Source organism: Crocuta crocuta, unplaced genomic scaffold (genome assembly GCF_008692635.1).
Source record: "Crocuta crocuta isolate KB4526 unplaced genomic scaffold, BGI_CrCroc_1.0 scaffold132, whole genome shotgun sequence".
NCBI classification, from domain to species: Eukaryota; Metazoa; Chordata; class Mammalia; order Carnivora; family Hyaenidae; genus Crocuta; species Crocuta crocuta.
The window spans coordinates 2,674,021-2,699,372 of record NW_027528611.1 but is presented as its reverse complement, the minus strand read 5'-3'; the positions used below and the strand labels follow the sequence as shown (position 1 = coordinate 2,699,372).

The 25,352-nt window shown below is 39.2% G+C and overlaps 1 protein-coding gene across 1 annotated transcript in view; it reads right to left on the bottom strand.

Moving 5' to 3' along the window:
- The window catches only part of SLC26A8 (solute carrier family 26 member 8), a 64,757-nt gene extending 39,627 nt beyond the window's left edge, over positions 1-25,130 (bottom strand). The window contains exons 1-4 of the mRNA XM_077754906.1: positions 24,949-25,130; positions 18,420-18,559; positions 5,716-5,832; positions 4,110-4,291 (exon numbers count right to left, since the gene is read on the bottom strand). Coding sequence (XP_077611032.1) covers positions 4,110-4,291; positions 5,716-5,832; positions 18,420-18,559; positions 24,949-25,130 — 621 coding nt within the window. The remainder of the gene's footprint in view (positions 1-4,109; positions 4,292-5,715; positions 5,833-18,419; positions 18,560-24,948) is intronic.
- Positions 25,131-25,352: the final 222 nt, after the last annotated feature.

The following is a 25,352-nucleotide window of genomic DNA, read 5'->3' as shown; positions in this document are numbered from 1 at the left end:
GATGCCCAACCAACTGAGCCACACAGGCGACCCTCAGGCATTCTTATAGAAAGCAGGTAGTAGGGGTGCCTGGGTGGCTCAGTTTATTAAGTGTCCAATTCTCAATTTCCACTCAGGTAATGATCTCATGGTTCATGGGATCCAGCCATGAGTCAGGCTCCCTGCTGACAGTACGGAGCCTGCTTGGGATTCTCTCCCTCTTCTCTCTCTCTGCCCCTTCCCCTCTCACATGCACATACTTTCCCTCTCTCTCAAAACAAACAAACAAAAAAGAAATCAAGTACTAAATGTTCAGTGAATGAAGTCTCAATACATAGTTGTTTTCTTCAGACAACTCCAACCAACTAAAGGTTATTCCTGAACTTTATATTCTTTCAACACAAAACACTTCACTTTTATTAATATTAGCTTGCACTTTAAAATTACCTGAAGTGTGGATTCTGGAGGTAGAAAACCCTCAGCCTAATTCCCAGTTGGGATCTTACTGGCTTTGTAATCTTGGGCAATTCTCTTAACCTCTCTATACCTTTGTTCCCTTAAAATAAGGGTCATAGTAATACCTACCATCATACAAGGAATTGTAAGGATCAGATGAGATGATGCATGTAAAGTGCTTTGAATAGTGACTAACAAACACATAACCATAAATATTAGACATTATTAGCTAGTGCAGATTTCTTTTTTAAATTTAAACTTTTTATTTCAGATAACTGTAGTTTGATATGCAGTTGTAAGAAACAGTACAGAGAGATCTGGTATACTCTTTACTCAGTTTCCCCCGATGGTAGCATCTTGCAGAACTACAGTTGACCTTGCAATACCATAGAGGTTAGGTGTACCAACCCCCCTCACCCAACACGCACAGTTGAAAATCCATGTAACTTTTGATTTCCCAAAAACTTAACTCCTTTTTAAATTTTTTTATTAAAAATTTTTTTAATATTTACTTATTTTTGGAGGAGAGAGAGACAGAGCATGAGTGGAGGAGGGGCAGAGAGAGAGGGAGACACAAAATCAGACCCAGGCTCCAGGCTCCGAGCTATTAGCACAGAGCCTGACACAGGGCTCAAACTCACGAACCATGAGATCATGACATGAGCTGAAGTTGGACACTCAACCTACTGAGCCACCCAGGTGCCCCTCAAGATTCTTTCTTTTATCATTTCCTTTGTGTTTAGAGAAATTCCTTTAGCCATTTTCTCAGGATAGGTCTCCTGGTAGCAAATTCTCTTAGTTTTTCTTCATCTGAGAATGTCTTGATTTCCTTTTTATTCTTGAAGGATATTTTCACTGGGTGTATGATTTTTGGATCGACAGTTCTTTTCTTTCAGCAAACGGAAAATATTGTGCAACTTCCTTCTGGACTCTATGGTCTCTGATAAGAAATTTGCTGTGATTGGGTTGCCCAATTCCCCTCACCCCATAGGTAAAGTGTTCCTTTCACTGCTTTCAAGATTGTTTTCATGGTCTTTAGTTTTCAGAAGATTGACTATGATTTGTTTTAGTGTGGATTTCTATGGATTTATCTTTTTTGAATTTTCTCAGCTTCTTGAATCTGGAGGATTATGTCTTTTGACAATTTTGGGAGTTTTCAGCTGTTACTTCTTCAAGTAATTCAGCCTCATCTTTTTTCTCCTCGCTTTCTGGGACTCTTGTGATACAAATATTAGGTATTTTGTTATCACCCCACTTGTCCCTGAGGTTCTGTTCATTTCTTTTTCCAGTCTGTTTTCTCTTGCTTGTTCAGATTGGGTAATTTCTATTGTTCTTTCTTTGAATTCATTCATTCTTTACTCTGTCTCTTCTATTCTGCTATTGAGCCCATCCTTTGAATTTTGAATTTTGGTTGTTATACTTTTCAGTTCTAAAATTTCCATTTGCTTCCTCATACTTTCTGTTTATTTGCTGAGAGTTTCTATTTTCTCACTTGTTTCAAGAGTGTTCATTATTGCTTGTTGAAGCATGTTTAAGATGGCTGCTTTAAAATCTTTGCCAGATGATTCTAACATCTCTGTCATTGCAGTGTTGGCATCTTTTCATTGCCTTTTTTCCATTCAAGTGGAGATTTTTCTGGTTCTTGATATGACAACTAATTTTCACTTTAATGGTAAACATTTTGGGCACCACGCTAGGAGACAGTGGATCTTATTTAAACATTCTGTTTTAGCTAGCTTGTTCTGACAAAGTGCTAGCAGCGGAAGGGGCGGGTGCCATCTTGTTACTGCCTGTAGACGTAGAAGCCCAAGTTCTCCCCTCAGCTTTTACTGACCACTGTGGCAGTGGGGACTCTTCATTATTGCTGAGCAGGGGTGGGAGTTATGGCTCCCCACTAGCCCTCTGACAATATTATCCTGGCTGGAAGAGACAGGAATGCCTTTACTTCTTCCCACTTGGCCTCCACGGACACTGCAGCAGAGAGTGTTGTCCCCTTTACTAGGCCATCTCTGACACCACCCTGGTGAGGAGTAGAAAGGGTGTCTCATTACTGCATAATGGGAATGAAAATCTTGACTCCCTATCTGGCCTTCTCTGACAACACCCCAGTTGGGGGTGGATGGGCACCTCATTACACGTGGGTATGGGTGAAAGTTTCGGCTCTTCAGTTGGCCTTTGCTGGTATGAGGGGGCCAATACCACAGTTTTGTTTTGTTTTGTTTTGTTTCTCCTTGCTCTTTGTCTGGAGTATAGTAGTTATTATGTAGAAGTTTTCAGTCTTGCTAGACTTTTCTTGATGCTGTGACTATAAAGGTATGTTAGGGCTTTTTTTCCCCCCCTTCTTTATTTCTTTGTCTGTACCTATTAGCATTTGGGTTTCTGGCTTCCTCAGCACCAAGTCTGAAATATATGAGGCAAAAAGTAAACCCAGGGAATTCACCACTGTGTTGTTCCTTGGGTCCTGAGGTTTGGAGCCAGTTTGCCCTCTTCTTTCCACTTTTCAGTGTTCTTATGTTTGTTTTATGTATAACATTCCAAGGTTTTTAGTTGTACTTAGCAGGAGGAATAGGGAAAAGTACATCTACTTCATCTTTCTGGAAATGGAATATCTCCTCCTTTATTAGATGAAGAAACTGAGGCTCAAAGGTAATGAGAGAACATGTGTAGGGTGATGTAGATAATTCATAGGTTGCTGACTGCCCATTATTTTGTCTTCTCTTACAAGACTGAAGTTTTTAACCACAGGAATTATATTTACTTTTTTTTATTTTTGGCCTCTGTCAAAGTACCAAATGCATATTTTTGTACCCAGTAATTATAACATATTGATGCTTACTATGTGACAGGCCCATATAGTAAGTGAACTTACTGGGTGCTTTACATGTATTTTCTCATTTAATCCACATAAAAGCCCTGCAAAGCAAATGTTATTATTTCCATTTTATACATGAGGAAACTGAGGCCCATAAAGGTAAAGTGATTTAAGTAAGTCACATAGCTGGTATCAGGGTTGGAGTCAGCTCACTCCAGTAGCCTGATACAGGCTCCCAATAAATCCTTACCTAATAAAAGATGGTCCCAGGAGAGATCAGCAAAAATTAGCCAGAGAGAGGATTGGTTGAGAAGAAAGAGAAATAAAGCTAGCATTTGTGACTTTAGTTCAATGGGTAAAGCTTTAGATGGCAAACTCTGAGAGAAAATCAAAGACATGCCAAAAATAAGTTTTGATATCTTAGTAAGTCATTGATATTATTGTCCTTTGTGCTTCTGCCATTGAAGAAAAAGAACTCCAGGTCTGGCTCCAGTGCTTACTTAACCCAAAATATAGTATATGAGCCTGCGAGTGTTATTCTTGTTGAAAAAAATACAAAGAATTTTTTTAAAAGGTGAAATCGTAATAGAACTCTAGACCATGGTCCCTAGGACCCTTCTTTAGCTTTATGGAAGGGACTGATGAAGATGTTCAGTATCTCATCCAAAATCAGTGGTGGGTGATTTCTGAGGAGGAAGAAGTTTTGTCACTGAGGAGAGCCTATCGACGCATCCCGTAAGCTTCCCAAAAATAAATCACTAAAGTTCCACATACATCACAATGGATAACAGGAGCAACAAAAGGAAGAGGTCCATTTGTAGCTCCTTAATTTATTTCAGGGGTTCAGAGACTCAGCTCATACCTGAATAATCCCAGTCAAAAATGTCGTGGATGCCACCACACTCAAGGATCTGTTATAGTCCGCAAAGAAGGAGGGCTTAGAAAAGTCATCCTTGATGAAAGTCCCCAGGATCAGGTGGCCATCATTGAATGGGTACAAGTCCAGGACATTGATCATCAGAGCACTCACAAGGAAGAAGGAACCTATGAAAGAAGGTGTTTAGGCAGAAAAGAGAAGTTTAAAAATTTTTAAATGTGTAATTTTTGAGAGAGAGAGAGAGAGAGACTGTGAGCAGGGAAGGGGCAGAGAGAGAGACACACACAGGATCCAAAGCAGGCTCCACGCTCCGAGCTGTCAGCACAGAGCCCGATGCAGGGCTCGAATTCATGGACTGCAAGATCATGATTTGAGCCTGAGTCAGATGCTCAGCCGACTGAGCCACCCAGGCACTCCACTGAAGTTTTAAATGCAGGTAGACTGACTTATTGGACATAAGTGAGGCATGGTCTGATGTTTTGTCTTTGATCTCAAGAACTTTTCTTTTTTGAAAGTGGCCATTGAGAAGCAACAAAGAACAGAGGAAAGAACTCTGGTTCCACATGCTGTGACCAACTCCTAGAATTTAAATCTTGGTGTCCATGTATTACCCCCTCTGCAATATGGGCATGTGGAGTGGGATCAAAGAGAAATTGGCTGGACATGGATATCAGGCTCAGTCACTGCGCCTGCTCTCGAGATAGTAAAAAGTGAGATGGTGGTGATAGGATCAGAAAACAAAGCTAATCAATACTAATAAAAAGAAAAAAATAACACCTATCACTTATGAAGGATTTACTAGGTGCAAAATCACACTGAGCTAAACCTGTTTCAAACATAATTTCATTTAGTCCTCACATCCGACATATGGGAACAAAGACAAATCTTACCTTTAAACTACCTAACAGAAACAAAACTCTAAGTGCCTTATCATCTGTATTTGAAAGTGATTGTGATGTGCCCCAGGAGCTTGGAAATATGGGAATAAAACTGTCCTCTCAGCAGCCAAATGTAAAATCGACACATAATGGATTTTAGTAAAGACGTGTGATATTGTCCTTAAAAAGGCAGGGTAGCACTCTGCATCTAGGACAGTGGGATGGTAACCAGCCTGAATATACAAACATATCTGGAGAAAAAGTATGTCAGTCAAAATGATTGTCAGTCAGCCTGGGTGGTCAGTCGTTCAGTGGGGAAGCCCAGGGAAAGCCACTTCACTAAGTGATAGTTGGCAATGCACTTCCAACAAAACATGGTGTTTTGTGATTTGATTTCTATGCTGGTTTACTTACCTAGGTGAATAAAATGTGCTGCTTCTGTTATCTTCAACTATTGTGGTCCCTGTAACAGTTATTTCTAAATATAAATTAGGAGATGGACTTTTGACTCAGGGAAGGCTGGCCGATTTGTCTGGAAGTGACACTAATAATGACACACTGGAAGTGTTCAGTCTCTAAAATCTGAACACTGAAATGGATAGAATGTCCATCTTCTGTTTCCTTTTTTTGTACCTGAAACATAGTTTCAATCTGAGTTCTTGGCAAGAAGGAAATGATCAAGACACCTCGCATGGTTCAGATCCTGCACTCACCAATGGACATTTGATGACATGATCCAAAAATGACATAAATTACTGAAGAACAGAAAGCTGCGTAACAGACATTGAGAGGAGGAATCAGTTGCCTTGCCAGCAAACTAAATGTCAGGGCTGAAAAACAAGAAAATTTAAGTAAGAAAATGTAGGCTGGCTTTAAAAAGCCACCCTAAATAAAAACTGTGAAGAATATTTAAAATAAAAACAACCCAATATGTAGCTGACTGAGTGTGGTAACAATATCTCTTGATATACGGTCCTTAATTAGCACCTTTTATTATCTCCTTTGATTCCTAGCTTCTCCTCCTACTACATGCGTTTTACACCTCAATTCTAAGTCAGAGGCTTAAGCACCTTTCACTTCAAGGGCTTCAAACTAATGGTGGAAAAAGAGACATCACAACAATGAGACCTCTATTCCAACGCTCACAAGCAGCCCCATTCCACCCCTAGTCTAGTTAGTGGAAGATCCTGGGAATCCTCTAGGACTGGAAAGAAAGCTGGAGAGTGAGGCAAGGATCCCACTTAACTGACTTGATTCCAGGTTGGTATGTGTCATCTCTCTCCCGTATGCCAATCACCCTACTCCCTTCTTTTATCTCCTTCTTCTATACTTGCTATCTTTTCTTGTTTTTTAAGTTTATTTTTCAAATTAGGGGAGGGGCAGGGGAGGCAAAGAGGAATTGAAGTGGGTTTGCACTGACAGCAGAGAGCCTGACAAGGGGTTCGAACCCACGAACCCCAAGATCATGACCTGAGCCCAAGTCGGACACTTAACCGACTGAGCCACCCAGATGCCTCTACTTTCTTTTCAAGAAGCACCATGAGAATTTGCAAATTTTGAAGCAAATGGATTAACATGCATGGTGGCATCTTTTGACGTCTCAAGCCCATGGCTCCTGCCTTGAGGGCCTGTCTTCAACCTACATCGGACTGTGTACTCATCTGAATTCAGTTAAGAGTTTAGTGAGCTGATTTAGTGTCTTAGACAAAACAAGGCTGTGTGTGCATGTGTGTGTGTGTGTGTGTGTATGTGTGTGTGTGTGTAGAAGGTCAAACATGTACAAAAATAAGAGTCTAATGAATTCCCATGTACCCATCACCTACTTCAACAGTGGTCATCTCATGGCCCATCACCTCCTCTATTCCCTCATCCTCTCCCATTCCATATTATTTTGAAGCAAATTCAAGACATTAAATATACCATCTGTAGATACTTCAGTATATATCTTTAACAGAAGACCTTTTTTTTTTTCTTTAAAAAGTAATTTCTATTCCCAACAAGGGGCTCAAACTCATGACCCTGAGATCAAGAGTCTCATGTTCTTACTAACTGAGCCAGCCAGGTGCCCCAAAAGCAGACCTTCTTTTAATTTAACTACAATATCATCATTATACCTAAGCGATTAATAGTAGTCAGTGTTCAATTTTCTAGTCAATGTTCAAATTTCCCTGCTTATCTCATAAATGGCTGTTGTGGCAGATGGTCTCTAAGATGATTTGCAATGGTTAATTGGTATTCATGCCTTTGTGTGATCTCTACCCCTTAAGTGTGAGATGGACCCTGTAACTTGCATCTAATAAACAGACTACAACAAAAATGGTAGGGTGTCACTGTTGAGAGTAGGTTGCTAGAAGACTGTGGCTTCTGTCTTGGTTGCTCTCTGACTCTCTGTCTCTTTCATCCAGGTCACCAGTAACCAGAGTTGGCTTCAAAGGTGTGTGAGCAGTGCAATTACACATGGCTCAGAAGGCTCCACACTTGGCTTATTGCTCGATTATGACCATTTTGAAATTCTGAATAACTTTTGGACGAGAGGTTCCACATGTAGTCGGGCCTGCCAGCTGCCATGATGTGAGGATACTCAAGCACTGATGGGGATGCCCACAAGATGAGAAACATGTGAGGGAGCCTGGAGGCTAATCCTCTAGCCTGAGTAGAGCCTTGAGATGACTGATAGCTTGACCACAACCACCTGAGAAACCAAAGATATGGTGGATTTTGGGGTGATCTTTAACAAAAAAGTATTTGCTGGGGCACGTGGGTGGCTCAGCCAGTTAAGCATCTGACTCTTGATTTCTATTGGGCTCTGCACTGACAGCACAGAGCAGAGCATGCATAGGATTCTCTCTCTCCTTCTCTCTCAAGATAAATAATAAAACATTAAAAAAATCATTTAGTATTATATGTTGTGATTTCTTTTACAATCCTTCAATCCTTGTGTTTATATCAGGACACAAATGAAGTTCTCATGTTGGTTGACATGTCTTTTACATCTTTGTAATTTATAGTCTCTCCTTCCACATTTGTGTCCTAACCAAGGCTCTAATGATTGCAAACACACACACACACACACACACACACACACACACACACACACAGAAAAATTGCTCAAATCAGCTCAAGCAAAATTGGAAATTTACTAAAAGAGAACAAAGGGCAGTTAGACTTCAACAAAGACTGGAACCAGAACTGAAAAGCCATTGGGATCCAAGGCAGCTATTTCTCTATCTTCTTTGTCTCTAGGCTTGTACAGTCTCCTGTCTTTATATACAATTTGGGGCTACTGTGAACAGCATTGTCATGAATATTCTTGTACATGTCTCTTGTTTATGACAGTAACAATCCAGGGACACCTGGATGGCTCAGTTGGTTAAGCTTCCAACTCTTGATTTTGGCTCAGGTCATGATCTCACGGTTTGTGAGCTCAAGCCCCATGTCAGGCTCTGTGCTGACAGCATGGAGCCTGCTTGGGATTCTCTCTTACCCTCTCTCTCTGCTCCTGCCCCACTTGGCTCTCTCTCTCTCACTTTCTCTCAAAATAAATAAACATAAAAAATGCCAAACTGTTTTCCAAATGGCTTTATAATTTACACCACCAGCATTGTGTGACAATTCCCATCAACTGCATCTGTATTAGCACATGATACTGTCAGATTTTAAATTTTAATGCATATGAGGTAGCGTGTAACTAATTTAAATTTCACTTTTCACTTCATGGATTATTAATAACATTGATAAATTTCATTGAGTTGTTTCCTTACAGATCTGTAGGAGTATATATATTATAGATTTGAATCCCTTGTTGGGTGTATGTGTTACAAATATCTCTCCCATTCTGTGGCTTGCTTTTCAATCTTTGTGTATCTTTGAATGAACAAGACTTTTACTTAATTCAATTTATTAGTCTTTTCCTTTTAGGCGAGTGCTTCTTATATCTTTTTTAAGGAATAATTTTCTACTTCAAGATCATGAAGATATCCTCCTAGATAATTCTAAAAAATCCTTATTATTTTACCTTTCACATTTAGGTCTTTAATGTACCAGGGGGTTTTTGTATATGGAGTGAGGTAGAGGTCTAAAAATTGTTTTTTCATGTAAGTATTGGGTTGTTTCATATCATTCATTAAAAAGTTTATTTCTAGGAGCACCTGGGTGGCTCAGTCAGTTAGGTGCCTGACTCTTGGTTTCAGCTCAGGTCATGATCTCATGATTTGTGAGTTCTAGCCCTTCCATCGGCCTCTGCACTGATGTTGAGCCTGCTTGAGATTCTCTCTTTCTCTCTCTCTCTCAAAATAAATAAACATATATATTTTAAAAGTTTTTTTCCTATCGTGACACATCTGAAAGAAGTTAATATATATGTGTGTCTTTTTTCTGTTGCATTGGTCTAATTGTCTATCTCTGCAATACCACAGTGTTACTATCTATAGTAATTAGTTTAGTGATAACGTTGACGTTAGTTAATGCTTATTTTTATTGGGAAATATAATATACATATAGAAAGTGTGTTAAAATGGATGTTGAGCTGAATAAATACTTCTAAAACAAACACCTTTGTTATCACCACCCCGGTATTTGATTACAACCCCATCTATCCCCACAAAAGTATTCATTATTTTGACTTATGTGATAATATTTTGCTTTTCTTTATAGTTTTACCACTAATGTACATAATTTTTAAACAATATAGTTTAGCTCTGCTTGAATTTTCAGTTTGAATTTTATATTAATGGAGTTACATGGGATACAATTTTTATTTCTGCTTCTTTCACTCAATGTTACATAGATGAGAACCTTCCATGTTGTGGTCAGTTGCTTGAGATTGCTCATGCTTTTACTGTGTATTCCAGTATATGCATATATGAGTGTTTATTTATTCTGTCTACTTTTAATGAATGTTATCTTAAGAATTATAACGTTATATTAAAGTCTTGATAATTGGAGGGGCAAGTCCTCCTGTGTTGCTTTTCTTCAGAGAATTTGACCATTCTTGGCTTTTTTTTTCACATTTTAAAAAATGTATTATTGAGAGACACAAAGAGCACATGCACATGAGTGGGGGAGGGGCAGAGAGAGGTGGGGACACAGTATCCTAAGGAGGCTCCAGGCTCTGAGCTGTCAGCACAGAGCCCGAAGCAGGGCTCAAACTCACAAACCATGAGGTCATGCCCTGAGCCGAAGTCGGACGCTTAATTTACTGAGGCACCCAGGTGCCCCAGTTCTTGGCTTTTTGCATTTACAGGTACATTTTAGAATGTGCTTAAAATATTCCATTAAAAAATGGATTTACATTAAAATTATAGTGAATCTATAACATTTATTTTGAGAGAACTGAGATCTTTAAATATTGAGTCTTCTTTTCTTTATGTTTTATTTTATATTTGAGAGGAGACAGACAGACAGACAGAGTGTGAGTGAGGGAGGGGCAGAGAGAGAGAAGGAGACACAGAATCTGAAGCAGACTCCAGGCTCTGAGCTGTCAGCAGAGTCCAATGCAGGGCTCAAACTCATGAGCAGTTGAGATCACGACCTGAGCCGAAGTTAACACTTAACCTCTGAGCCACCCAGGCATCCCTAAATATTGAGTCTTCTAACCCATGAACATGCTATATTTCAATTAATTTCCATTAACTTAATTAATTAATATTACTCAGTAAAGTTGTATAATTTCTCTAAACAGGTCTTACACATCTCTTAGTTTCCTTACAATTTACTTCATATTTGTTATGCTTTGGTAAATGGTATCCTTTTAAAAATTTCACTTTCTTTTTCCTGCAGGTATATAGGAATATAATTGATTTTTATATATTGATCTTGTATCCAGCAACTTTGACAAAATCTTATTAATTCTATTAATTTATTTGTAGATTATTTTCTTCATTAGAAATTATCATCCATGAAAAATGTAGTTTTATTTCTTCCTTTACAATCCTTACACCTTATATTTCTTTTTCTTGCTTTAATACACTGCCTATGAATTCCAGTATAATGTTGAATAGCTCCTATTTATTCTTGATAAGCAACATTTAGAATTAAGAGAAAGTCTTTTGAAATGTAGGGTTTCAAATAATTTTCCAATACATGGAAGTAAGAGAATTACTTGGTAAGCACTTGAGAGTGCTAAGTGGTCTAGTCTCAGTTAAGCTTAGGCTGTGGAGAAATGAAGGGAAACCAAGTTTCCAAACTTTTCAACACTTAAAATTTTTTTTTTAATTTTGAGCTAGTTTTAGACTCACAGAAAAGTTAAAAAATAATGGGGAGGGAGCGCCTGGGTGGCTCAGTCGGTTAAGCGTCCAACTTCGCCTCAGGTCACGATCTCATGGTTGGAGCGCTGTGTCAGGTTCTATGCTGACAGCTCAGAGCCTGGAGCCTGCTTCAGATTCTGTATCTCCCTCTCTCTCTGACCCTCCCCTGCTCATGCTGTCTCTCTCTCTCAGAAATAAATAAAACATTAAAAATTTTAAAAACATAATAGGGAGTTTCCATATATCCCTTACCTAACATCTTCTAATGTTAACATTTTTTACAGTCTTAGTGTAATTATCAGAATCAGGGTATTAACATCACAAATTAACTAAAGACTTCATTTGAATCTCATCAGTTTTCTTACTAATTTCCTTTTTCTGTTCCAGGACTCTATCCAGAGTCCCACATTCTATTTAGTTGTTATTTCTCCTTACCCTGCAAGCTGTAATAGTTCCTCAGTCTCTGTCTTTCTTGACTGACACTTTGAAAGAGTATTAATAGATAAGTTATTTTGTCAAATGCCCCTCATTTCGGGGTAGTCTTAAGTTTCCTCACGATTGTACTAAGATTACACATTTTTGGCAAGAATGCTACAGACATCACCTGTTGTGTCCTTCTTAGTGCATAATAGCACAGGATTTATGATCTCTATATGCCTTACTGCTGGTGATGATATAGCAGTGATCACTTGGTTCAGGTTGTTTCTCCCAGGTTCTCTACTGTAGAGTAGTGGAGTAGTTAAAAAATATCTTGAGGAAGATATTTTGAAACTGTGCAAGTCTCTACATAGTTTGTAAACTTTCACCCACTAATTTTAACATCAGTTAGTGGATTTTATCTATGACAGTTATTACTGTGGTGTTTCCCTAATGGTGATTTTGTATTTCCTTTTACATTTATAAATTGGAATTTTACTATGAAGCACATCTAGCAGTTTTTATCTACCTACCTATTTATTTATTTAATTTTTAAAAAAGGTTTTATTTTTTACATTTATTTATTTATTTTGAGAGAGAGTGCAAGAGAGGGGCAGAAGGGGGGGAAGGGAGGAGAGAATCCCAACCAAGCAAGCTCTGCGCTGTCAGCACCGAGCCCAACATGGGGCTCGAACCCACAAACCGTGAGATTATGACCTGAACCGATATCAAGAATTGGACACTTAACTGACTGAGCCACCCAGGTGCCCCCTAAAATATTTTATTTTTAAGTAATCTCTACACCTAATTTGGGACTCAAACTCACAATTCTGAGATCAAGAGTCACATGCTCTACCAACTGAGCCAGCCAGGCACCCCTAGCACTTTTTAAATAAGTTCTTCACCATTTAGTATTTTTATTTCACTGGAAGAAAATTATTAAATGTCAGGTACTACCTAGTCAAGTGCAAGTAAAACTTTTGAATTATTTACACTACAAATTATTTCATTATTCACACTACTTAAAATAATACACAATCTCAGTTAGTTAGCAAGAGTTGCTCAGATTCGTGTATTCATATAGTTATGTGATCATTATTATTCTACAAAGATCTTGAGTATCCACTATACGCTAAATACTATGCTGGATGCTAGGTATACTTATACATCCTAATGCCATTGTTCTTTTGGTATGAAACTACACTGATGATTTGGTAATTTAGCAATGAGATGTCCACAACTTTGACCATAAAGGAAGGACCTTTGATGAGTGGGAGTCAGTAGAAACTCATAGTTAAAGAATCAGTACCAAGAGTTCAGGTCTCTTGTTGCAGCCGCACAGGAATGCTCTGGAGACTTTCTGATACTTTCCTGGAAGTGAATGTACTCATATGAATGGATCATTTTGGTTTATAGCTGCCACACAGAAATTCGGAAAGGTACTCCTTTATTCTGGGAATGTAAGGCTAGTTCAATATTTAAAAATCAATATAAGGCCTAAAGAGAAAAATCACACGGTCATATCAATAATGCAGAAAAATATTTGACAAAATACAACATCCACTCATGATAAAAATTCTCAGCAAACTAGAATAGAATGGAAAACTCCTCCACCTAATAAACGGCATCTACAAAAATCCTACAGCTAGCATAGTACTTAATGGTGAGAGATTGAGTGCTTTCTTCCGAAGATCAGGAACATGACAAAAATATCTANTACAAAAATCCTACAGCTAGCATAGTACTTAATGGTGAGAGATTGAGTGCTTTCTGTCCGAAGATCAGGAACATGACAAAAATATCTGTTTTTGCCACTCTTATTCAACATAGAGTACATAGAAGTCTTAAGTCTAGTCAGTACAATAAGCAGGAAAAAAGTCATAAAAGCCATTCAGATTAGAAAGAAACACAACTGTCCCTATTTACAGATGACATGATCATCAATGTAGTAAACCCCAAGGAATCTACAAAAGATTTTTAGAATAAGTGACTTGCAGAATACAAGGTGACTACACAAATCAATTGTATTTCTATATGCAAACAATGAACAATTGGAAACCAAAAATGTTCTTAATCACCCCACACAGGGTCTCCTCCAAAATGAAATGCTCGGGTATAATTCTAACAGCCCATGGGCAGAATGCTGAAAACTACATATGCTAATGAAAGAAATCAAGGAAAACCAAAGTAAATGGAGAGATATACCGTGACCATGAATTGGAATCTCAATATAATAAAGACATCAATTATCCCCTAAGTGATCTATGGACTTAATGCAACAGCTAGGAAAACCTCAATAGGGTTTTTTGGTAGATTAAACAAGCTGATTCTAAAATTTATATAGAATAGCTAAAACAGCTTTGAAAAAGAACAAAATTGGAAGGATCACACTACACAATTTTAAGACTCATTATAAAGATAGAAAAATCAAGACATGATATTGGTAAAGGGATAGACAAGTAGGTCAATGGGACAGAATAGAGAGTCCAAAAATAGACATACAAAAATATGGCTCTTTGATCTTTGACAAAAGTGCAAGAACAATTCAATGAAGGACAGTCTTCTTTAAAAATCATGTTGAAAATGTAATAAAAAATAAACCTTGACCTAAACTTCACATTTTATGTAAAGATTAGCTCAAATGGATCATGGATCTAAATGTAAAACATAAAGCTATAAGACTTTTAGGAAAAAAGACAAAAAATCTTTGTCTGGGGATTAGGTGTAAAGTTCTTACACACAGTAGGAAAAGCACAATCCATAAAAGGAAAAAAATGGATATATTGGACTTATCAAAATTAAAACCTTTTGTCCTATGAAAGACACTGTCGAGAAAAAAAGATAAGCTACACACCGAGAGAAAATATTTGCAAATTGCACATCTGACAAAAGACTGGTATCCAGAATATATAAAGAAATCTCAAAAATTAACAATAAGAAAACAGAATTTTTTTCCAATTAAAAAATGGGCAAAGGAGTTGAACAGGCACTTCACCGAAGAGGTTATGAGAATGGTGAATACGAACATGAGAAGATATTCAACCTCATTAGCCATTAGGGAAATATAAATTAAAACTACGATGAGATCTCACTACATACCTCTTGGAATGGCTACAAGAAAAGATACTAAAAACTAGCCTTCATCAAAATCGAGAATTTTGCTCTGTGCTCTATGAAAAAGATGAAAAGACAGGCTACAGATTGGGAGAACATATCTGCAAAACACCAAAGACAAAGGACTAATATCTACACTAAAGAAATAACTCTTGAAACTCAGCAGTGAAAATGCAAACCGTCCAATTAGAACACAAGCGAAAGACAAGAAGAGCCATTTCATTAAAATATTTAGGTGATTAATTAGCATATGAAAAGATGTTAAACATCATTGGTCATTAGGGAACTGCAAACTGAAAGCTGGACGAGACCTCACCGGATCCCAACTAGAACGGCTAAAATAAAAAGTAGTGACAAATGCTAGTGGGGAGGCAGAGCAACCGTATCCCTCAGAGACTGCTGGTAGGAATATAAAATGATGCAACCATTCTAGACGACAGCTTGGCAATTCTAAATGTGCAACTACTATACAATCCCATAATTGTGCTCCTGGACAAAAGAAGACTATGTTCATTAACCTACACACAAATGTTTCATAGCAGCTATATTTGTAATGGCCAAAACTTGAAAATGATCCAGATGTACTATAAGGTGAATGTTTAAATAAGTTGTGGTGCGGAGCACCTGGGTGGCTCATTGGTTAAGCGTCCAGCTTTGGCTCGGGCCATGATCCCATGGTTCGTGGGTTTGAGCCCTGCATCGGGCTCTGTGCTGACAGCTCCGAGCCTGGAGCCTGCTTCGGATTCTGTGTCTCCCTCTCTCTCTGCCCCTCCCCTGCTCACACTCTGACTCTCTCTATCTCTCCAAAAATAAATAAACATTAAAAAAATTGTAAATAAACTGTGGTACATCCATACTATGGAATACTACTCAGCAATAAAAAACAGGAATAAACTATTGACACATGCAACAACCTAGATGAATCTCCCGAGAACTAAGATGAGTGGGGAAAAAAGGCAATCTCAAAGAATTACATACTACATGAGTCTATTTATATAACTTTCTCGAAATGACAACATTCTAGAAATGAACAAACAGATTAGTGGTCTCCAGGGTTAAGGAGGATATGGGGGCAAGGGGTAAGTGGGGGTAACTATAAAAGGGCAACATGAGAAGCACCTGGATGGCTTAGTTTGTTGAGCATCTGACAACTGATTTTGGCTCGGGCCATGATCCCAGGGTTGTAGGATCGAGCCCTGCATTGGGCTCTGCTCTGAGCTCGGAGCTCAGAGCCTCCTTAAGAGTCTCTCTCTCTCTCTCTCTCTCTCTCTGCCCCATACCCCCACTTGCACTCTCTTTCTCTCTCTCAAAACAAAAACAAAAACAAAACAAAAAACAAGTTTAAAAATAAAGGGTACATGAAGGATCCTTGTGGTGTTGGAAATGTTCTGTTCTATATCTTGACGGTATCAACCTTAATATTGTTTTGTAAGATGTTACCATTGGGGAAGAGGGGAAAGGATACAAGGAATCTCTCCATAGTTTCTTACAAATGCATGTGAACCTATAATTACCTCAAGATAGGAAGTTTAATTAAAAAATATAGACAATATAAAGTGAAGGGTGTGGAGGAACTAGAATTTTCATATCTTGCTCGTAGGAATGTAAAATGGCGGGTATAGCCACTCTAGTACATAGGTTAGCAGTTTCTTATAAAGTTAAACACACACCTACTATATGACCAACAATATCACCTTAGAGACATGAGAACTATGTTTACATAAAAACCTCTACCTGGGGCGCCTGGGTGGCTCAGTTGGTTAAGCATCCATTTCTTGATTTTGGCTCAGGTCATGATCTCACAGTTCGTGAGATTGAGCCCTTAGTCAGGTGCTGACAATGTGGAGCATGCTTGGGATTCTCTGATTCTCTCTCTCCCTCTCTCTCTGCTCCCCCCCCCATAAATAAGTAAACAATTTTTTAAAAACCACGTACCTGAATGTCCATGGCAACTTTGTTTTTGGCAACCCAAAACTGGAAACAAAATGTCTATCAACAAATGAATAAATAAACTGTGGTATTGCCATCCTATGGACTATTACTCAGCAATGAAAAGGAACAAACTATTGATGCATCTTACACTTTGCATTAATTTCAAAGATATCACGCTGAATTCAAGAAGCCAGCCTTTGACAGTTATATACTGCACGAGTCCATTTATCTGATATTCTCAAAAAGGCAAAACTATGTTGATAGAGAACAGATTAGTGGTTGCCAGGGGAGGATGTGACTAAAGGGGTGGCATAAGCAAATTTGGGGGCTGATGGAACTGTTCTGTATCTTCACTGTGCTGGTGGTTTCAGAAATCCACACATGTGTTTGAATTTATAGAACTCAACACCGAAAGGAAAAAGTCAATTTTACTGCAGGGTAAGGAATTATTTAAAAAGGATCCCTTTTGGGGCGCCTGGGTGGCTCAGTCGGTTAAGCATCAGACTTCAGCTCAGGTCATGATCTCACCGTTTGTGGGTTCGAGATGTGCATGGGGCTCTGTGCTGACAGCTCAGAGCCTGGAGCCTGCTTCAGATTCTGTGTCTCCCTCTCTCTCTGCCCCTCCCCTGCTTGTACCCTGTCTCTCAAAGATAAATGAATGTTAAAAAAATTTTTTTTTTTTAATTAAAAGGCATCCTTCTTCTTCAACGAACAGTCTTGTGCCAGAGTTGGATGTCTGGTACCTACCACTTGCCCTTTTGCTTGGCTTCTTTGTGCTTTGCACCACCCATACAATCACAGGTTTCAATCCCCCCTGGCTTGTTCCAAAAGAATAGAGAAATAGTATTTAAACAATACCATGTAGGGAATTGTGTGAACTCTGAGTAAAGAATAAAATCTTGTCACTTTCTCTGTGGATAAATTTGATGTTGGGTTCACTTTCCAGTGGTTTCATTGGAGACATGGTATTGGTGAAATGTCAGCTATGTTCCCAGCCAACATTGGTTATGGTAAAAATGAGCCAAATTAGTCTACTATATCTGGACCAAGAAGACTGGTCCAGAACGATAAATATCTAGTAGGAATCCCTAGCTTTGAGCCTCTCTGAGCATAATAACTCTTGTAATGGAACATGCCATTTGTGGGACCCTGAAAGCAACAGATAAGAGAATGACACGAGATGTTGGTTCTATTTGGGAAATGAGTCTTCTAAAACCTGGATAGTTCCCATACCTCTGTCCGTGTGATCTTGTCTTGTATCTGAACTGCCCCTTGGAAGACCAAAGAGTGGCCCCTGGATTGCCATGTGTGTAACTTACTGAAGAGATGCTAGCATGCTGTTTCCTGTCCTCCACCTTCCTAAGAAAAACCAGTGCCCCCTGAGGTCTACTGTAGCTGTGTGAGTGTGAAATGACTAAGCAAGCAAAAAACAAACAACCAAAAAAACACCAAAAACCAAAAAAACCAAATGACCATTGAATGGGCATTGTAAATACTCTGCAAAGTATTCGTGGCTCTAAACTAACTGAGTCATTTGGAACCATGCTGGAAGAGCTGGAAATCTGGCTGGTAAGGGAATAAATGGTAAAAATGTGAATGGAATTCACCTAATTCTTTTTCTCGTCTCCTAGCACAAGTAAATTGCTTAATCTGGGTAAGCAGACAAGGCCTGATGGGTTGTGGGTGAAAAGGCTTTGAATCTTCCTTACCTTGGGGAACTTGCACAAGGCCAACGTTTATACCGGCAAGTAGGTCTCCAAGAAGCCAATCCTTGAATCGGTACAAACACACCCACTCCAGGAAGGGAAAGATCGTTAGTATGCATCTTAGGAACTTGTGCCATGAGCAGCTGTGAGAAAGAAGAACAGAGACTGGATTCGGTTTTCCGAAGAAAAAGCCTGCATAGTCGAGAAAAGGCAGTGTGGCATTCTTCCTCCCATACAGCAGTTTCTTGTCGGCATTACTGATGTTCTGACAAGCCGGACTAGATGATTCTTTGCTGTGGGACCATCCCGGGCACTACAAGATGTTTAACAGTATCTTTGGGCCTCTACCCACCAGATGCCAATAGCACGCTCCCCACCCCCACCCCCCGCACCCATGACGAGCAAAAAAATGTCTCAGAGCATTGCCAGATGTTCCCTCAGGGACGAAATTGCCTCTGGTTGAGAACCAAATGTCATACATATGACAACAACTCAGCCTTATCGTCTAGCATACAAAACAGGATGTTTGGAAAGAATTAAACCTAGCAACTTTCTAGTAGAAACAATGGACTGTTAATGCTTTCTCTTGATAAGCACAGCATTTTGAGATGTGATATTGATGGGAGCCAGGGGCAGTGAACGCATCTGTGACGTTCCCATAGACTAATTTTTTTTTNTTATAGAATATATAGGCATTTGGGGGGGGGGGCTGGGTTGCTCATTTGGTTAAACATCCGACTTTAGTTCAGGTCATGATCTCGCGGTTCGTGAGTTCGAGCCCCCCATTGGGCTGTTTGCTGTCTGTACAGAGCCTGCTTCAGATCCTCTGTCTCCCTTTCTCTCTGCCCCTCTCCCACCTCTCTCTCTCTCTCAAAAATAAGTAAACATTAAAAAAGAAGAAGATTTTCTATAGCTAATGGAATCCTGTGCTTTAGCCATTAGCCATGTAAAGAAAAGGCAATAAAATAAAACTTTATTATCCTTTACCCTAGTGGACATCAATCCAAAACAATTTTGTTATCCAGGGGTCATTTGACAATGTCTGGAGACATTTTTGATTGTCAACAACTCAGAGAGGGGGTGCAATTGGTAGGTAATGGGTAGAGGCCAGGGATATTGCTAAACATCGTACCATGCATGGGACAGCCCACCCCTGTCCAAAATGTTAATGATGCTGAGATTGAAAAAACCTACTTTAACTTTTATTTTATTTATTTATTTTAAAATGTTTATTTATTTATTTTGGGGGAGTGGGGAGAGGGACAGAGAGAGGGGGGAGAGAGAATCCCAAGGAGGCTCTGCACTGTCAGTGTCAGGAACCGTGAGATCATGACCTGATCTGAAATCAAAAGTCTGACACTTAACAGACTGAGCCACCTGAGTCCTTCATTTATTTTTAAAATAAATTTATTAATCAATCTCCCTTAAAGTAGGCTTCATGCTTAACCCAGAGCCCAACATAGGGCTTGAACTCATGACCCTGAGACATGAGCTAAGATCAAGAGTCTGATGGTTAACCAACTGAACCACCCTCCATCTCCCCCAAACTTTAGATCATCTAAAACAGCAGAATCATAAAGCAGTCACTTGGTTAATCAATCAGCCAGTAAAATGAATTTGGTTTCAAATTGCTTTTTTGCTGTTTCCATTTTAGTATGGGCTAAAAGCAAAATGTATGAGGATTTTTCATATATGAGCTACGTTGGATAACTGAGATTTGACTACAGCAACAAATATAACTTTAGTGTATGCAAGGCTAAAATGTGTGTGCAGAAAGAACTTCACATGTTTGATTCTCACAACGATGAGCCTTACTATCCCTAAGGTAATTAAGACCAAATAAGTGTAAGTGACTTTTCCAAGGTCACAGTAGTGTGGGCAGAGCTGGGGCTACAAACTACCAGGTCTAATGATTTCTACTTCAGTGTTCTATACACTCTATTACCATCATAGTTCCTACTGACAGCTATTAAATTCTGTTCGGGAGCCAGGAACAAGGCCATTGGTTTGGAAGGAACATCACATTGCTATTTTTATGAGTCCCTGGATGTTAGGCAGGTGCACACAGTGTGCTTTCCTCAATTATAGCCCCCAAAGGGGAGAGCAGAACATGTCACTGGGACAATTTGTTTCTTCATCTGGTCCAGTCTCTCCTTCTCTCCATATGTCACTTGGCAGAAGACAAGCCACCCTAGGCAGAGTCATCAAAGCTCATTAGCATGGAATAAAAAATACAGTGGACCTGGAATGCTGAGGCTCTAAAATTGAAAGAAAATCAAGGAAGGAGCTAGAGGAATAGGAATTGGAAGCCAGTGGGGGAAATAGTGTAAGCATTTGGACATGAATCTGGATTTGACTGAAGGCATTGTAAAAGTGAAGAATGTAAGAGTCATTGTGAAAGCACAGGGGACATTTTGACAAGAAAGAAGTATCTGTAGTTGCTAACAAAGGGGGAGAAAATGAGGAAAGAGATGAGGTTTTCTTTTCTTTTNAGACTGAAACAGGCTCCAGGCTCTGAGCTGGCAGTCAGCACAGAGCCCGACGCGGGGCTCGAACCCACGAACCGCGAGATCACGACCTAAGCGAAAGTTGGACGCTTAACCGACTAAGCCACCCAGGTGCCCCAAGAGATGAGGTTTTCTGCAGAAGATGGAGAGTTCAAAGATTTTTTTTTAACTAAAAAACCCCACCTATATAGTGTTTTCTATTTGCTCGGTGCTTTACAAATACTCTTTAAATCCTCCACAATTCCCTTATCAAGTAGATGCTAGTATCATCTTCATTTTTATAGATGAGGAAACTGAGGCAGAGTAGGGTAGGATAGCTTACCCGATGTCACACAGTTGAGAAGCAGCAGAATCAGGATTCAAAACCAGGCAATCTGGCCTCTGAGTCTTGCTCTTAACCACAGAGCCGTGCTACCTTTCACGTTAAAATCCAGAAGTGGATATAACTGTACATTTTAGAAGTAGAGGGTAAGAAGTGCGATAAAAGCCCATGGGAGGAGGAATTGATCAGATTTAAGTGTCTAAAGATAGGGCAGGTGGAGGGGAGTTAGGGTGAAATTTCTTTGGTTGAAACTTTTTAAACAATTTTTTATTTTTAAAAAAATTTTTAAAAAATTTTTTATTTATTTCTAGGAGAGAGAGAGAGAGAGAGAGAGAGAGAGAGCGTGAGCAGGGGAGGATCAGAGAGAGAGGGAGTCACAGACTCTGAAACAGGCTCCAGGCTCCGAGCTGGCAGTCAGCACAGAACCCAATGCGGGGCTCGAACCCACGAACCACGAGATCATGACCTAAGTGAAAGTCGGACACTTAACCGACTAAGCCACCCAGGCGCCCCAATTTTTTTAAAAAAATTTTTCATGGTTGTCTATTTTGTGTATGAGAGAGAGAGAGCAAGCCAGAGAGGGGCAGAGAGAGAGGGAGAGAGAAATTCCAAGCAGGCTCTGCACTGTCAGTGCAGAGCTCAATGAGGGGCTTGAACTCAAACTCTGAGATCCTGACCTGAGCCGAAGCCAAGAGTTGGATGCTGAACAGACTGAGCCCCCCAGGCCCTTTGTGATGAAGTATACATACCTTTTGTAATGAAGTATAAGTCAGGAAAAGACACTTCTTTTATAGAGACAAAGCCAACGTGCCCCCAAATTCCCTCTTTGACATATGACCTCTGACCCAGTGGGAGCAGAGAAAATGAGAGTAGTGATGTGGGACCAGGGAGGGTCTCCAAGACTACACCTTGCAAAAGACAGGATATGGACAAAGGCTTCAGTAAGGAAGGTCTACAATAGGGCTGCGTGGAGGCCTTTCTCTCTTGTCACCCAACACATGCCAACCGTAGTGATAAATCAAGGGATGACAGGGACCGAAAATCCCAAGTGTGAGTGAGGACAACTTGGATAATTAGGGTTAATATCATGATATAGGTCACAAAGCATCCTTAACCTGAGGTCTATGGACCCCCCTGGGGTCTACAGATAGAATCTGTAGAGTATATATGAAGTTAGGAAAAATTATATCTTTATTTTCACTACCTCCTAACTGAAATTTAGCATTTCCTTCGATTATGAACACTGACAGCAAACCACTATAGTATCAGCAGAACCTGACCTTGTCACTAGTCGAAATCACAATATTTTCATAAAATATTTTCATTAAAATTGCTGCAGAGATCATAAAATATCATTTGTTTCATCACTGGTTTGAAATTATGGTAGTTATTAGATCCATATTATTAAATAACATAATTGTGGTATTTTTTCTGACAGCTGTATTTCAACATAACTGGTTTCCTTTATAATCCTATGTATTTTATACATTAAAAAGTATTCTGGCCAAGATCATTCCATGGGGAAAGAACTGTCTCTTCAACAAATGGTGCTGGGAAAATGGGATATCCACATGGAAAGAATGGAGACAGACCCTTACTTTATAGCATATGCGAAATTAACTCAAAATGGAAAATAATCTAAATTTAAGAGCTAAAACCATAAAACTCTTAGAAGAAAACATAGAGGAAAGTCTTCATAACCTTGGATTTCACAATAGTTTCTTAAATATGACATAAAAATCACAAGCAACAAAACAAAAAAACAGATAAACCAGACTTCATTAAAGTGAAAACCTGTTGTGCACTAAAGGACACTATCAACCCACAGAAAAGACAGTCCACAAAATGGGAGAAAATATTTGCAAATTATATATCTGATAAGGATTTAATATCTAAGATATATAGAAAACTACTATAACTCAACAATAAAAAGTCAACCTAATTTTAAAAAGGGTAGAGGAGGTAAATAGACATTTCCTCAAAGAAGCTCTACAAGTAAATGACCAATAAGCACATAAATAGATGCGCAACACATTTAGTTATTAGGGAAATGCAAAAAACAAAGCAAAACCCCACAATGAGATACCACTTCATGCCTAATAGGATGGCTGTATTTTTTAAAAATGGAAAATAACACAAGTTGAAGAGGATACAGAGTAATTGGGAATGCTTGTACATTTCTAGGGTGAATGTACAGTGGTGTACTACTGTGAAAAAGTTTGGTGGTTTCTCAAAAAAGTTAAATATAGAGTCACCATATGATCCAACAATTCTACTCTCAGGTATATACCTTAAAAATTGGGAACGAGTTCTCAAACAGATACTCCTATGCCAATATTCACAGCAGAATTATTCACAAGAGCCCCAAAGTGGAAACAACCCAAGTGTCCATCAAGAGATGAATGGATAAACAAAATGTGATATATACATGCAATGGGATATCATCTGCCATTAAAGTGGAATGAAGTGTTAATCCAGGCTACAACATAGATGAACTTTGAAAACATTATGCTAAGTGAAACAAACCAGACATGAAAGACAAAAATTGGGTGATTACACTTAAATGAAATATCTAGGGGTGCCTGGGTGGCTCAGTCAGTTAAGCATCTGACTTTAGATTTTGGCTCAGGTCACTATCTCATGGTTTGTGAGTCAGCGCATAGCCTGCTCGTGAGTCTCTCTCTCTCCCTCCCTTCCTCTCTGCCCCTCCCTTGCCTGGTGTTCTCTCTCTCTCTCACTTTTTCCAAATAAATAAATAAACTTAAAAAAAAAAAGGGAAATATCTAGAAGAGGCATAGGGACAGAACATAGAGGAGAGGTTACCAAGGGGGAGGGGGAGGGGGAAGCAGGGAATTATTGCTTAATGGGTGCAAGGTTTCTGGTTGGGATGATGAAAACTTTTTGCAAACAGTGGTGATGGTTGCACAACATCGTGAAATCTCATTAATGGTTAAATTTGTACATTTCAAACTGGTTAAAATGGTCAATTTTATGTTACACATGTTTTACCACAATTTTTAAAAGTGAAAAATAAATTATTCTGAAAAGATGTTCATAAGCTTTACCAGACTGCTAAAAGGTTTGCAGCGCAAAAACAGGTTAACTGAACGTAGGACCTACACCGTCACAGCGGGTGTCAGGCGGTGAGCCCTACGTTGTACGACTGCAGGACTAGGTGGGCACCGCTGCACATGAAGTTGGAAGCATCTCATTCTGCTGCCAGCAATTAGTCCATCCTAGGATGGACTCTTGTGGTTTGTGAGTTCAAGCCCCGCATCAGGCTCTGTGCTGACAGCTCAGGGCCTGGAGCCTGCATCGGATTCTGTGTGTGTCTCTCTCTCTGCTCCTCCCCACTTGTGCTCTGTGTCTCTCTCCTTCAAAAATAAACATTAAAACTTAAAAAAAAAATTAGTCCATCCTAGTTCCTTCTTGTTAGGAAACTGGTAATAGTGGTTAATCAATCAGTGTATTTATTAAATATTATCCCTAGGTGCCGTGGGGGACACCCAAGATCTTTAAGCCCAAGAAATTTATCATCAGGAGGGTGCTATAAGACAAACCACAAACAAACAAATGACCGAAGAAAAATTACATGGTAAACTAAGGGGCCTGAATTTAGAGGAGGAAGACAGAAGTCGTCACCAGAGGAGTAGAGTTTTGGTGCTGACAGCTTGGAGGCAGCTGAGTGACCCTGCATACCCACCGGCACTGGACGTGGTGTTTGAAGGTGGTGATGTCAATATCCAAGTTCCTAGAGGAAATGCTCTTCCTTCTGTGTTCTTGTTGAAAGGTTTCCTCATTGTACACATCTCGTTTGACGTCATAGGTGAAAGAATTTGGCCTATATTTAGATCCAAAACTCTGGAAGCCCTTCTCTGGTTGCATCATTTCTGGTTGAGTAGAAAGAGATTAAAAAAAAAATTTTTTTTTTTAATTCTAGACTCTTGGTACATTTTTATGGAAATAATATTTCTATGTAATGATATTTTACATTTATAATGGTGTTTTATAACAACTTTCTCTCGGACAGCTTTATACCCAAAACCACTCTATAAAAAAATTCAAGGTGTATATTTCTTTCATTTTTCAAATGGGGAAACACAGAAG